This window comes from Pristiophorus japonicus, chromosome 4 (assembly GCF_044704955.1).
Source record: "Pristiophorus japonicus isolate sPriJap1 chromosome 4, sPriJap1.hap1, whole genome shotgun sequence".
Taxonomy (NCBI): domain Eukaryota; kingdom Metazoa; phylum Chordata; class Chondrichthyes; family Pristiophoridae; genus Pristiophorus; species Pristiophorus japonicus.
In genome coordinates, this window is record NC_091980.1 from 198,303,717 (window position 1) to 198,319,609 (window position 15,893).

Consider the following 15,893-nt stretch of genomic DNA (forward strand, 5'->3'; position numbering starts at 1 on the left):
TTGACAAGGTCCCACACAAGAGATTGGTGTACAAAATCAAAGCACATGGTATTGGGGGTAATGTACTGACGTGGACAGAGAACTGGTTGGCAGACAGGAAGCAAAGAGTTGGGATAAACGGGTCCTTTTCAGAATGGCAGGCAGTGACAAGTGGGGAGCCGCAGGGCTCAGTGCTGGGACCCCAGCTATTTACAATATAAATTAATGATTTAGATGAAGGAATTGAGTGCAATTATCTCCAAGTTTTCAGATGACACTAAACTGGGTGGCGGTGTGAGCTGTGAGGAGGATGCTAAAAGGCTGCAGGGTGACTTGGACAGGTTAGGTGAGTGGGCAAATGCATGGCTGATGCAGTATAATGTGGATAAATTTGAGGTTATCTACTTTGAGGGCAAAAACACGAAGGCAGAATATTATCTGAATGGCGGCAGATTAGGAAAAGGGGAGGTGCAACAAGACCTGGATGTCATGGTACATCAGTCATTGAAAGTTGGCATGCAGGTACAGCAGGCGGTGAAGAAGGCAAATGATATGTTGGCCTTCTTAGCTAGGGGATTTGAGTATAGGAGCAGGGAGGTCTTACTGCAGTTGTACAGGGCCTTGGTGAGGCCTCACCTGGAATATTGTATTCAGTTTTGGTCTCCTAATCTGAGGAAGGACGTTCTTGCTATTGAGGGAGTGCAGCAAAGGTTCACCAGACTGATTCCCGGGATGGCAGGACTGACATACGTGGAGAGACTGGATCGACTGGGCCCATATTCACTGGAGTTTAGAATGACGAGAGGGAACTCATATTAACATATAAAATTCTGACGGGACTGGACAGGTTAGATGCAGGAAGAATGTTCCCGATGTTGGGGAAGTCCAGAACCAGGGGACACAATCTTAGGATAAGGGGTAGGCCATTTAGGACTGAGATGAGGAGAAACTTCTTCACTCAGAGTTGTTAACCTGTGGAATTCTCTACTGCAGAGAGTTGTTGATTCCAGTTCATTGGCTATATTGAAGAGGGAGTTAGTTATGGCCCTTACAGCTAAAGGGATCAAGGGGTATGGAGAGAAAGCAGGAAAGGGGTACTGAGGAGAATGATCAGCCATGATCTTATTGAATGGTGGTGCAGGCTCGAAGAGCCGAATGGCCTACTCATGTACCTATTTTCTATGTTGTTGTTATATAGGCAAAAAAAGTGAAGACGATTGCAAAAATCTCAAATAAAAGCATTCCAAGAAAGTTTAATTTCAGATCAAGTCTAATTAGCCTATTTACCTCGGCTTGAAATTGAGCAGAGATTCTTCAACTGAGAAACAGTTTAGTCTTTTTTCAGAAAGCAAAATGTGTATCCTGATTAAATCAAGTAGGCTGATTTTAAATAAATGCGTACTGATCAAAGCACAGAATTCAAATGTCATGAACGACTTCACATCAAGTCATTGTATAGAATTCCGGACAGCAGCATAAAAATTTCCACAAATTGGAGACAACAGCATATATTACAATGCTGACCACTTGCGTAAAAATCTGTTTCTGATGCTCATTTTTGTTCAAATTGAATTGCTGCATGAATAAATAGACTATGAAACTGCCAATTTTCAAATCTTCATATCTGCAGTCAATAGAAATCCTTTTCTTAACTTTCTTGGAAAATACGTTATATTTTTATCCAAAATCTATTCTGCAACATTTACGGTTGTACTTCTAAGCTTGTAAGCTTGTGTTGATATGATTGCCAGAGTTCAGCTCTTGTGAAAAGGTCTACATTCAAATTGTGCTAAATGATGCTAGTTATTTTCTAAATAATAGTTCTGGGGCACATACCTTGGCAACAAATTGCAGTAGTTTGTAATATTTGAGCTCTATGCTTTGATCAGAATACATTAGAGTTGACATGTATACTGATTTAGCGTGAGCTATGTTTTGTTTTCAAAAACAACCGTTAAGTGCATGATCTTCTGAGTTGAGCTCTGCTCAATTTAAAGCTGAGGTAAATAGGTTCTCAGATTTGATCTGAAATCACAATAGATGGTAACCTTTGACAACAAGATCCACATTTTTGACATTTGAATCTTAATCATCTATTATCTGAACTCCTAAGTTAGGCAATACTTCAGCATTTTTGAAGCACGGTATAATAGTGCAAGTCAACGGTTCTAAATTACAAAAACAAAGTATGCACGCCTACAGCTCCTAATATGTACGGATTTTAACAAGTTACTATTTTGACCAGTTTCCAAACCTTAATTCATATAGTATGAAAATACCTTGATTCAGAATCTTCCCTCCTGAGGTCAGCAAGAAGTCAATTTAAAAAAATGTACCGTTTTTTGTTTGAAAATCCAATGCTTTGCGAAGAATCTACTAGTATCTTCCGTTTCCATGTCGGAGTCATAATTATTGGAGTTCCTGAAGATGTTCCTAATAAAGTAGAAAAAATAAGGATGTTGCTGCTTATTTGATACTCACAAACATTAAATGCTTAAAATTTCTCTAAAGTTTAGCTGCTGTATTCTATCTATTTTCCTAGGTTATATATCTCACAAAGAAAAAGTTTTACATGTTGACCCATAAATTTAAAAGTTATGGAAAATTTAGTAGGGAGTAGTTTGTCCAAGGTACATTCCCATTTTACAAAGAAAAAATGTTCATTAAAATATTTGGTCAGATTTTGTATTGAACAGAGACTGGCCAAGTTAGGTATCCCCTCAATTCTAGGACACTGATAGGAAAGCATCCAGAAAGCTCCATTTAATGTAACACAGGCCTGTAACTTTGGATTTTGTCCGACCCCCAAAATATAATGCAGCTGCTCGGAGACTCTACTCATCATTGATTTCACAAGTTGCCCCAGCAGTGAGGAGGCTACCAAACCAAACCGAAAAAAACAAATGGGTTCGGGAGGGGAGGAACAAAGTATATTGAATTAAACGAGTACCATCCCCAGACTTTCCATCCCATTTAATATTTCAGATACATCATCTGTAATACTTTTGAGTTTTTAACCATAGGTATTTCAGTGTCACTGACCCCCTCCCATAAGCTAAATTCATATTCCCTTCAAACCAGTGTGCCTTTAACTGCTTAATATGTATGTAATTTGTAGAGACCCACAGGTCAAACAGAGAAGCCCCGTCACTGTACTTTGATTTTCTGGATACAATACTGCGGCCATGTGATATCCTTAACTTTAGTACGCATAGGTATATCAGGCCTTGGCTTAGGCTATAAACTACAAGACAGGTTTATTGAACATTTAAGTGGTACAAGAACAGTATTCAATACAAACAATACATTTACAGTAATTACAAACTTCACTATTCTCCTTAAACTGTCAAAAACAATAAAAACACTTCTCCTACGCTAACCCAAGACATAAAAACAACTCCTGGAACACAGCTGCTTATTACTTACATAGCTATCCACTATTAGAAAGCCTCTTATTGGCCTCAAAACCCTAACTACCTTAGATTGTCTGCTATAGACATGACCCAAGATTTGGCTTCAAATTCCTTTGCTATTAGACCACAATAAAAAATGCATTAAAAACAATATTTCTTATGATTATATTTAGGCAGTCAGCCATTCACAGGCTTCCAGACAACCAAGGATATTTGCTCAAGACCTGCGATTGTAAGCTACCCATATTTAATCCAGATGGCTATCAGGGACACAGCTGAAACAGAAGACACTAATTAAAACATTAAATCATCTTTTGCCCCTTGGGAACAATCCTCAAGTGGATGCAAAAGGTCTCATGGCATTATCCGAAGAAGAGTAGGGGCATTCTCCCGGTGTCCAGGCCAACATTTATCCCACACACAAAACAGTTATCTGGTCATTTATTTAATTGTTATTTGTGGGTGCTTGCTGTGGGCAAATTGACTGGTGCATTTCCTACATTAGAAGTGACTATACTTCAAAAGTACTTCATTGGCTGTGAAGCGCTATGGGACATGCTGAGGTCATGAAAGGCTAAATATAGTCTTTGAAAAAAATCATAATTAAAATGTTTACATTTTTCTTTGTGTGCAAATTTATCAGCTTCAAGGTATGTATGCAAGAAATTCCAACTCAATAAGATATAATCAGTGTACAAATATGTACAGCTTACAAAACAGATATTTCATTTCATCATGCAAATGAGTTTGAGGGACAGAAAAGAACACCCCATTGGCGCATAGCCCCTTTGAGTTTGAATAGAGTATTTAATATTGAAAGTATTCCAAAGTGCTTCACCGAAGTGTAAGGATTTTTTTTTTGCCAAGTCAGAGATATTAGGAGGGATGACCAAAAGCTTGATTGAAGAGGTAGATTTTAAGGAAGGACTTGAAAGAGGAGAGATGTGAATAAGCAGAGGGGTATAGGGAGGAAATTCTAAAGCATGAGGCCTAGGTAGCCAAAGGCATGGCAAGGTGAAGGGAGTTGGCGTACACAAGAGACCAGAGTCAGAAAAATGGTGGGTTCTGGGAGTGGCGTTGCACAGCTTGAGGAGTTACTGGTCATCCAAGGTTGATGTCAGAGCAGTTTGACAACATAGCGTAGGACAGTGCATAATAAAATAGCTTAACAATACAGATCAGTATTATATCTTTGTATTGTGAGAATGTATTGTGATAGAGGCTAGCATTTAGTTAAGATTAGGTAGTCAGCCTTCCCCTGCAGAATCTTAAGTAAGCAGGTGTCAGGTTAATGCAATTCAAGAAGCATCAGAGGGTTTGTGTAAGAATTATAGGTAGTTTGGAGACAACATATCTAGGTTTGAGTTGTTATTATTCTGGTATGGTCTGATATTTAGAACCATGAAATAGTGTTATCTTATATATAAATGCCACCTACATTTCAGTGAGAATTTAGTGTATGTGAAGCGACATTGCCGTCTACTGGTGTAGTCGCATATGACAAAGATCATATGACAATAATTTCAATTGATAGGTTCATAGCAAGTCATCTGATATTGTTCGTCCGGGGATACAAATAGACTCACTTTCAGTAATTCTTTAGTATTCCGTGCTGAGAAAGCGAATGGATTGGTTAATAGCTCGCAGGCCCTGATGGATATCCTACTCATAAGTATATAGATGTACAACCTGTTTGTAGTTTGTTGATATTAATAAAACGAACAAGTTGATTTATCTCTGCTGTCCGAACCTCTACAATTTGGATTGAGCTACTTGATTGACCTAACACACGGTGGTAGTGGAGAAGTCATGTAGAAGTCACAAGGAGGGGACCAAGGATAGATCCTTAGGGGATTCCGAAGTTAACATTGTAGGGGAAGGAAGAGAAGCTATTGCAGGAGATACTCTAGCTATGATCAGATATGTGAGTGTGGATACAAGCGAGGGTTGTTCTACTGAATTGAACGGAGGAGGATGGTGCGGTCAACTATGTCAAAAGTTGAAGGGAGGAAGGAGGGATAATGTACCATAGTCATAGTTGCAGCGGATGTTATTCGTTGGTTAGGGCTGTTTTGGCATTGTGGCCATGTAGTAGTGGGAAAAGTGAGCACTGATTTGGAAGGAAACAATACATTCAAGGACTGAAGAGGAAAGGGAGAGTGGAAATGGGGCAGTAAGTTTGTAAAGATTGGGTGGGTTTGAAGGGAGGACCAGTACCTGAAGAGAGAGAGTGAGCGAGAGAGTGAGAAAGCGAGCGAGCCCCAAGAAAACAATACTTTGTGTAATTGTGAAGTTTGTACCTTGTAGATATTCAGAAAATATCTTGATGAACCATCCATGGCTAACTAAGGAAGTTAAGGATTGGGAATTTTTTAGAAACCAGCAATGGATGACTAAAAAAAATAATAAAGAGAGAGAAGATAGATTATAAGAACATAAGAAATAGGAACAGGAGTAGGCCTTACAGCCCCTCGACCCTGCTCCGCCATTCAATAAGATCATGGCTGATCTGATCATGGACTTAGCTCCACTTCCCTGCCAGCTCCCCATAACCACTTATCGTTTAATAAACTGTCTATTTCTGTCTTAAATTTATTCAATGTCCCAGCTTCCACAACTCTCGGAGGCAGCGAATTCCACAGATTTACAACCCTCCGAGAGGAAATTTCTCCTCATCTCTATTTTAAATGGGCAGCCCCTTATTCTAAGATCATGCCCTCTAGTTCGAGTCTCCCCCATCAGTGGAAACATCCTCTCTGCATCCACCTTGTCAAACCCCCAGATAATCTTATATGTCTCGATAAGATCACCTCTCATTCTTCTGAAATCCAATGAGTAGGGGCCCAACCTACTCAACCTTTCCTCATAAGTCAACCCCCTCATCCCCGGAATCAACCTAGTGAACCTTCTCTGAACTGCCTCCAAAGCAAGTATATCCTTTCTTAAATATGATAAAAACTGCACGCAGTATTCCAGGTGTGGCCTCACCAATACCTTATATAGCTGTAGTAAGACTCCCCTACTTTTACACTCCATCCCCTTTGCAATAAATGCCAAGATACCATTGGCCTTCCTGATCACTTGTTGTACCTGGACCTGATAGCCTGCATCCTAGGGTCCTAACAGAAGTGGTTACAGAGATAGTGGATGCATTGGTTGTAATCTACCAAATTCCCTGGATTCTGTAGAGGTCCCAGCGGATTGGAAAACCGCGAATGTGACGCCCCTATTCAAGAAGGGAGGGAGACAGAAAGCAGGAAACTATAGACCAGTTAGCCTAATATCTGTCATTGGGGAAAATGCTGGAGTCCATTATTAAGGAAGTAGTAGGAAATTTTGAAAATCCTAATACAATCAAGTAGAATCAGCATGGTTTTATGAAAGGGAAATGATGTTTGACAAATTTGCTAGAGTTATTTCTGGATGTAATGAGCAGGATGGATAAACGGGGACCAGTAGATGTCGTGTATTTGGATTTCTAGAAGGCATTCGATAAGGTGCCACATAAAAGATTACTGCACAAGATTAGAGCTCATGGGGTTGGGGTAATATTTTAGCATGGATAGAGGATTGGCTAACGAACAGAAAACAGAGTGTTGGAATAAATGGGTCATTTTCAGGTTGGCAATCTGTAACAAGTGGGGTGCCATAGGGATCAGTGCTGGGGCCTCAACTATTTGCAATCTATATTAATGACTTGGATGAAGGGACAGAGTGCAATTCAGCCAAATTTGCTGATGATACAAAGATAGGTGGGGTAGCAAGTTGTGAGGAGGACACAAAGAATCTGCAAAGGGATATAGATAGGTTAAGTGACTGGGCAAAAATTTGGCAGATGGAGCATAATGTGGGAAAATGTGAGGTTATCCACTTTGGTAGAAAGAATAAAACAGCAAATTATTGTTTAAATGGAGACACTACAAAATGCTGCGGTACAGAGGGATCTGGGGGGGTCCTTGGACATGAAACACAAAAAGCATGTAGGTACAGCAAGTTATTAGGAACGCAAATGGAATTTTGGCGTTTATTGCAATGGGGATGGAGTATAAAAGTAAGGAAGTCTTGCTACAATTGTACAGCGTGTTGGAGAGAGAACATCTGGAGTACTGCGTACAGTTTTGGTCTCCTTATTTAAAGGAGGAATATAATTGCATTGGAGGCAGTTCAGAGAAGGTTCACTAGGTTGATTCCTGAGATGAAGGGGTTGTCTTATGAAGAAAGGTTGAGCAGGTTGGGCCTATACTCATTGGAGTTTAGAAGAATGAGAGGTGATCTCGATACACAAAATATTCTGAGGAGTCTTGACAAGGTAAATGCAGAGAGGATGTTTCCCCTGGTAGGGGGATCTAGAACTAGGAGGCATAATTTCAGAATAAGGGGTCGCCCATTTAAAACGGAGATGAGGAGGAATTTCTTCTCTGAGGGTCATGAATCTTTGGAATTCTCTACCGCAAAGGGTTGTGGAGGCTGGGTCATTGAATATATTTAAGGTGGAGATAGATAGATATTTGAACTATAGGGGAGTCAAGGGTTATGGGGAGCAGGCAGGAAAGTGGAGTTGAGGCCAAGTTCAGATCAGCCATGATCTTATTGAATGGTGGAGCAGGTTCAAGGGGCCAAATGGCCTACCCCTGCTCCCATTTCTTATGTTCTTATATTGTTTTATACAGAATGCTTGAAAATAATGCAGATGGTGGCTTTTGCTGTGGGGTACCCTTCAACTTTTCATTTCCTAAATATCACCGATGTGCAACTGGCATCAAGGCCTCACCTCAATCTAGAGTTCCGTAAAGTCAAAATTTGTAATTGAATTGATAAGATTTTAAAATTAAGAATTTAAATTTCTCTGCTTGAACATGAACAATTTAACTTCTAATCCAGCAAGTAAGAAACCTTAAAAGGAACTAAATGTTATGACTTCTAACATAAAGGAGTTTGCAGCAGCCGGGCTGGATTTCATTACAGAAATTCCAAGGAGCATTTTCAGATACGAGGATGCATAATGTCAGAATTATGCTTAGATACTGTGGAGTTACACTTGATTTACCTTCGGTGAAAATAGGGAACAATCTTTCCTCAGAAGATTAAGTGGGTAAGATACAGTCCATGATAGAGCAGATTGTACATAGTTATTGAAGGGACAGGGTTGATGGGCTGCATTGTCTTTTCTCCTTCCATGCTTTATGTCATACAACAACCTTCGATATAGTTGGGGGAAGGGAGAGAACAAAACATTCCAAGTGGCTAACTCAGTTCCCCCAACAGTTTTCTTCGACAGCACCTCCCCAACCCATCACCTCTTCCACATAGAGGGACAAGGGAAACAAGTGTATGGAAACATTAGTACCTCCAAGTTCCCTTCTAAGTCACACAACACCATCCTGACTTGGAAATATATTGTCGTTTTATCATCGCTGGGTCAAATTCCTGGAACTCCCTACTCATCAGCACTGTGGCATTACCTTCACCCCACAGACTGCAGCAGTTTAAGGAATGGTGGCCTTGTCCGTGAATTAAAAATAAATCTGAAAAGTGTACTTAGCCTTAGGATACATGTATTTTTTTGTTTGAATTGAAAAGAAACAAACATTCATACAATTCTCCCTGCTCTTCTTCCAAAAAGTGCCAGGGGATCTTTTATGTCCACTTGTACTCCACAACATGCTATTCTGACTGCATGGGAACAAAATGCAGCAACCAATTTCAATAATTAGGATCACCAATATCCACTCATCACTTTGGTGCACTGGGGATGGGGGTGGGGTGGGGGAACTCATGGGATACGTATGGTCCCAGGCTTGGTTGGAACACAAGTTACTAATTTACAATAGTTTGGTAGACCTGGGAACACAAAATACCCATTGCAATATTTCTATATATCTGCTTCAGTGTTGGCATAGATAGGCTACTAACATGAACAATTTACATTTCTTGTTCTACATACCAGATGTGTCAGGCTGAGGAGTAGCAGAAGGTGTTCGATTTGGTTTAAGTTTACTTAGTGCTCCACTAACTATATCTGAAATGCAAGATATAAAATAAAGTTAAAATCTACATCAATCTTTCAACTCCATGCCACTCTGCCCATTTTGTGCATCCTGCCCTCAAATTAAAACAATTCACATAAGTCAATAAAAATACTTAAGTCCAAATCCCAAAATTTAAAATGTATGCAATATTTTCTAAAGTTAAAGGGTCAAAGTACTTTGAGATGTGGGAGATTAATAAAAGATTTTGAACATCTCAGCACAATGGGCTCAATTTTGGCCAGGAGTTGCTCAGTTTATTTTTTGGAGTAGGCTGCTTTTTCTGGCATAACTTAAAAATCCCCAGTTTCCCCAATCAATTTGCACCAGTGTAACTCACTTAGTTATGTTTATTTTAGGTTCATTTTTTTTCTCAAAAGGGGGCATTACCAGTCACCTACGCCAGTTCTGCCCATTTAGACAACTCTGGCCAGCTAATATTTACTCCATTTCTACTTAGGCCAGCGTATGTGGCCACTTCAGAAAATCCTTGGAGAGATAAAAGAATTGGCGCAGGGAGGTACATCAGAGGCTATTCGGCCTGGGCTAGGGGCGGGAAGCGGAGAGGACATGGACCGAAACCAACCAAGCCTTACCCATAGCAATGTTTACAAACAAAAACTACTAACAATTTTAGAAGAAATAAAAAATTAAAGTCCTACCTTCATCTTCAAACTGCAATTCACCTTTCTGTACTCAGCCCAGGAAGGCAGTGGGCCGGTGCGGGAGGCCACTCAGCCTGGGCTAGGGACGGGACAACGCACCCGGAGGCCACTCAGCCTGGGCTAGGGGCAGGCATGAGAACTGATAGAAATCACCGGCAGGCAGGAGCATTATCAGTTCTCATGCCTGCCCCTAGCCCTGGCCAAGTGGCCTCCTGGTGTGATCGATCTCTTAGAAATCACCGGCAGGCAGAAGCATTAAGAGATCGATCGCACTGAGAGGCCACTCGGCCAGGGCTAGGGGCAGGCAGGAGAACGGATAGTTGAGATTTCTATCAGTGCTTCTACCAGACCTTAGCCCTGGCCGAGTGGCCTCCTGGTGCAATCTCTTAGTGCCGGGGGGGGGGGGGGGGGCGGGGAGAGGGAGAGAGCTGGCAAAAAAAAAACTTCCAATCTCTAGACTCACGGTGTCCAGAATTCAATCCAAATAAATAGCACATAATTAGTGCTTCTCAGAATTTTAAAGGTCAGGATTCATGTTATCCCCTCCCCCTTTTAATCTTTTCTCCAATTAAACAAACTTCAGCTTGGTCTCTCTCTGCATTGCTTGCATCTGAGAATCATCTCTTATTGCTTTCACTGTATCTTAGCTAGCTTTAATAGCAAGAGTATTAACACATAAGCCCTGAGTGAATTGATGAAAAGAAGAAAGCAAAATATTCTACCTCAGAAATTCAGTCACGAAGACACAAGCAGCTCTTTAATGGCCGATTGCCAACTCGCAGCGCAACTGCGCATGCATCACTAATCACCACTGCGCATGTGCCGACATCCCGGAACATTTTCCAGCACAGAACGACTGGCCACGCTGTGCGACTGCAGTGAAGAAGCCAGACAGCGGCCAAAGTTCCAACATTTTTTTTCGGCGCATTTCGGAACGTACATAAGCAGCGCAACTCCGGTAAGTGCGGCGAAAAATGGGCTCGGCCAAAATTGAGCCCAATGTTACTCAGTTTTAATCCCAAATAGTACTTCTGGACTTTATTCCAGGATTTTAAATTCCTTGATAGTGTAAATGTTTTACAAAGATACCTATATTTGTATTTACAAATTCAATATTTATTCAATGTATGCTATATTGAAACAGACATCTTTGACAAGAGTGCAGTGTTGAGATTAGCTACTGGTCTTTTGCTTTAGGAGACCTTGGTTCAAATTTAGATCAGATTTGTGGGATAAAAGTTCAGTCTGATAGCTGCAAACATTGTATGCAAAATTAGCGCAGGCAGTCTCCATTTAATGCTTAGTGGACATGAGTTCAATGTACAAATCTTCCCCATATCTAGCATTAAATTAATGATCTGTGGCCATTGAATTCTACTTATGTACATGGTCAATATTTTTCTCCCTAGAAATTTCTCATTCCCTCAAGGACATTTACTTCTTTTTGCAAAGCTACAGCATCTCCATAACCAATTCCACTGATAATTGGATCTGGAGGTGTAGAACTAACAGGACAGACTGGCTGGCTGGTGAGGATTGCTGTGAAGTACTGCAAACCTGCCAGCTCCGGTATCAGGTAAAGAATCTGCCACAAAGGACATGCTTGGTTCCAATTTTCCATTCTCATTTTGGAGCCAATTTGATACCAGAGACTCTACTTGCGTCCTCTGCTAAAAAGAAAATAGTAAATAGTTGATCATTGGACAATTTACGTATGGATTTCAGCTCTCTTTAGACAGCAGGTATCAGGAACTCATCAGGATTGGCATGGTGAGCAGTTCAACAACAAAATGTGTGATTGCATGCCCAGCACATTTCGACGACATTAAGCATAGGTGCACACCATGCCTCATCCAACAGAGGTGCCACTAATTGGATGAGAGGAAGAGCAGGTGCCTCCTTCCAAGCCTTAATATAAGAGTACTTGTGTTCAAATCCAGCAGTGCCTTCTAGTAGTTGTCATCACAAGTCTCAAAGGTTTTCTCAATAGCCACATGACAGACATCTGCTTTCAGCATGGTAGAAGGATCTACATAAGACAGCTTACAATGGGCCAGTCCTCTTGATGTTCTAGACATCCCAGTCCAATGCTACCTTATTAGTCACCAACTTATGAAGCAAGGTCTGCACACGTGGTGCTTTAGCCCTTGATAAGGCCGACTCATGCTCTTAGGTGCTTAGCGGAAAGTCAGAGAACATACAAGGCAGGCAAAAGATCCTGTCATCCCTATAACTCCCATTCAATTCAAACATCTCCATATCCATTTAATAGTAACATATTCAGATGAGGCAATTCAAATTTTTTAAATGTCTCTATCCACGCTAGGGCGCCTGATCCAGCGCGCCACCCTACAGGGCATCTGTGGCCTCTGAGGAGGTCAAGAAACAGCGAGTTTCTGCACCCAATCAGGTTAAAGAATCCGCAATGAGACACTGGGGGGAATTTTTAATCCCATAAAACAGGTGGGTTTGTGTCGGGTGGGATGTAAATATGCTAAAAATCTGAAACCCGACCCCAACCTGCCTGCTTTCAGTTTTAACAGAGGTGGGATGGCAACCAACTCGCTTGCAGGAGGCGGGTAGGTCATCTAAATATTATGAGACTGCACATCTCAGAATCAATAGCCGAATTAAATTTCACGCTAGCCGGCAGGGTTTCCCAGGCCTCGGGAAACCTGGCAGCTAAAGGGAGTCAAGGACTGCTGGATCGAGGAAGCAAGTGTCTTTCCATTTACCTTCTGGGTCCAGTTTGCCTGCTTCACCCACCCACCGATCAATTATCATGCCATTAAAAATTCACTTACTTCTGAATGCACCAGTCCTAACTTTTTATGGCGTCTTTTGTGGGGAACTAGTTGGCACGCCAGTGCATGTCTTTCAATGTCAAGTTTATCAGCGAGGACTGCTACAGCGCACCCTGTGGCAGAGTGGGGTATCTCTGACAGCAACTTTTGGATTTCCGCATCTAAATGCACGTGCCAGAAGTTGCTGTTCGATTTACTCCACAGCGGTGAGCGTTGTTCGCCTCACCGTTATTATTAACGCAAAATTAATTTTGTTGATGAACAAAGTTCAATAACCCCGCATCGTTACCTCTGGTGTCACCCAAGGATCTATCCTTGGCCGCCTCCGATTTTTCATCTACATGTTGCCCCGTGGCAACATTATCCGAAAACACAGCATCAGTTTCCACATGTACATTGATGACACCCAGCTCTACCTCACTACGACTTCTCTCGACCCTTTCACGATCTCTAAATTGTCACACCGCTTGTCCAATATCCATTCTGGATGAGCAGAAGTTTTTTCCAATTGAATCTTGGGAAGACTGAAGCCAATGTTTTCAGTCGCCGCCACAAACTCCATTCCCTTGCCACTGACTCCATCCCTCTCCCCAACCTCTGTCTGAGGCTGAACTAGACTGCTCGCAACCTTGGTGTCATTTTGACTCAGAGATGTGCTTTCGACCATATATCCACAGCATAACTAAGACTGCCTATTTCCATCTCCGTAACATTGCCCGTCTCCGCCCTTGCCTCAGCGCATCCGCTACTGAAGCCCTCATCCAAGCCTTTGTTACCTCTAGACTTGACTATTCTAGCACACTCCTGGCTGGCCTTCCACATTCAACCCTACGTAAACTTGAGATGATCCAAAACTCGGCTGCCAGTGTCCAGACTTGCACCACGTCCCGCTCACCCATCACCCCTGTTCTCGGTGACCTACATTGGCTTCCGGTTAAACAACACCTTGATTTCAAAATTATCATCCTTATTTTCAAATCCCTCCATGGCCTCACCCCACCCTATCTCTGTAATCTCCTCCAGCCTCACAACCCCACCGCCTCCGCTGAGATGTCTGCGCTCCTCTAATTCTGCCCTCTTGAGCATTCCGGATTATAAAATCGCTCAACCATTGGTGGCCGTGCCTTCTGTTGCCTAGACACCAAGCTCTGGAACTCCCTGCCTAAACCTCTCCGCCTCTACCTCTCTTTCCTCCTTCAAGACGCTCCTTAAAACCTACCTCTTTGACCAAGCTTTTGGTCACCTGCGCTAATTTCTACTTATACGGCTCGGTGTCAAATTTTTTATCATAATACTCCTGTGAAGCGCCTTGGGATGTTTCACTATGTTGAAGGCGCTATATAAATACAAGTTGTTGTTATACACTGATAATTATTTTATATTTCTGTCCTCAATGGTTGACAAAAAGCCAGGGGAAATGAGAATTTCTTTTACTCAGTGAGTCGTTATGATCTGGAATGTACTGCCTGAAAGGGTGGCAGAAGCAGATTCAATAGTAAATTTCAAAAACGAATTGTATCTCTACTTAAAAAGGAAAACTTTGCAAGGTTATGGGGAAAGAGCACGGAAGCGGGACTAATTGGTAGCTCTTTCAGAGAGCCGGCACAGGCACGATGGGCCAAATGGCCTCCTTCTATGCTATATAATTCCATGATTCGAATAGTCGGCCCAGCTTATACAGTTCAATAAGTTTGGTAATCAAATTGAGATGAGCAATCAAAATTTTGAAGTCACAAATTAGTGAGAGTGGTCTGTAACAGACAATGCAAGGGACTCCTTTTTTAAGTCATAGCCGGTGTGAAACTATATTTGCCTCAGAAAGGTCTTGCTGATAAAAAAAATGGAGCATAAATATAAAGAAACGTTATTTGTTCACTGGTTGTAGCATAAACAACATAAGCTGAACAGTCCAATTACACTTCTATAAAAAAACATGTTTTTTTAAAAACCTACTACAGAAATAGAATACTAACCTCCAACACTCCGTCGCCTTCGTCTCTTGAACCCCTCCATTGTTGAGCCATCGCCATCTTCCAAATTTTCGAACGAAGGTGTGCTAGATTCTACACAAATGCCAAGCATTGCTGGAATCTTTTCCAAAACAGACTCTGGAACACGACCTTAATAGACGAGAATGATTATTAATGACCGATTGAAACCTAACGTATTAGCCAATACAAAAATGCATTATAGATGTTGCCATTGTTTGCCCACATTAGTGTTTAATATCAACATAAGCAGAAGAAAAAAAATCATTCAAGATGTAGTCCCAATCAATGTTCCCTGTAATTTGTTTTGACGCTGTGCGGCCCCTTTGAGGGGTTGCATGGCCCATTCAAAATGCTGTCCACGCACGTTTTGACATTGTAAAGCCGGCAAGCTGGCTGCACGGGTTCCCTGGAGTGTTGCGTGGTCACGCAGCTTAAAGGGAACAATGGTCTCAATTAGACTAGCATGTTTAAAGCTACATTGTTGCATGCTGCTGACACAGAATGGCTGCTACGTTTGCGTGCAAAAGGCCACTGCATTTCAAAAAAAATTCATTCTGTAAAGTGTGAGATATATCAAGATTGTATGAGCTACACAAGTGCAAATTTTAGTATCACCTTCCATCATGTATTTATATAGCACCTTAAAATGTAGAAAAATGCCCCAAGGCGGTTCACAGAAGCACAAACGCACAAAAATCCTTACTGAGCTAAGGGTGACTAAAAGCTTGGTCAAAGAGGGTCGTAAAGGAGAATGAGGTGGAGAGGTGCAGGAAGGGAATCCCAGAGCTTAGATGACCAATGATGGTCATGTAGGGATTTTCAGATGCACAAGAGGCCAGTATTGGAGGAATGCAAGAAGTCTGGAGGTGACAACGACATGGACGAGGGTTACAACAGCAAATGGATTGAAGCATAGAAAATAGGTGCAGGAGTAGGCCATTCGGCCCTTCTAGCCTGCACCGCCATTCAATGAGTTCATGGCTGAACATGCAACTTCAGTACCCCATTCCTGCTT

General features: G+C 41.6%; 1 protein-coding gene across 2 annotated transcripts in view; it reads right to left on the bottom strand.

Annotated features, from left to right (window-relative positions):
- LOC139263230 (rho GTPase-activating protein 11A-like) overlaps positions 1–15,893 on the bottom strand; it is a 99,571-nt gene that overhangs the window by 31,432 nt on the left and 52,246 nt on the right. For both annotated transcript variants that reach the window (XM_070878986.1, XM_070878987.1), the window contains 3 exons: positions 14,861–15,007; positions 9,337–9,411; positions 2,316–2,412 (listed from right to left, as the gene is read on the bottom strand). In XM_070878986.1, the coding sequence (XP_070735087.1) occupies positions 2,316–2,412; positions 9,337–9,411; positions 14,861–15,007 (319 nt within the window). The remainder of the gene's footprint in view (positions 1–2,315; positions 2,413–9,336; positions 9,412–14,860; positions 15,008–15,893) is intronic.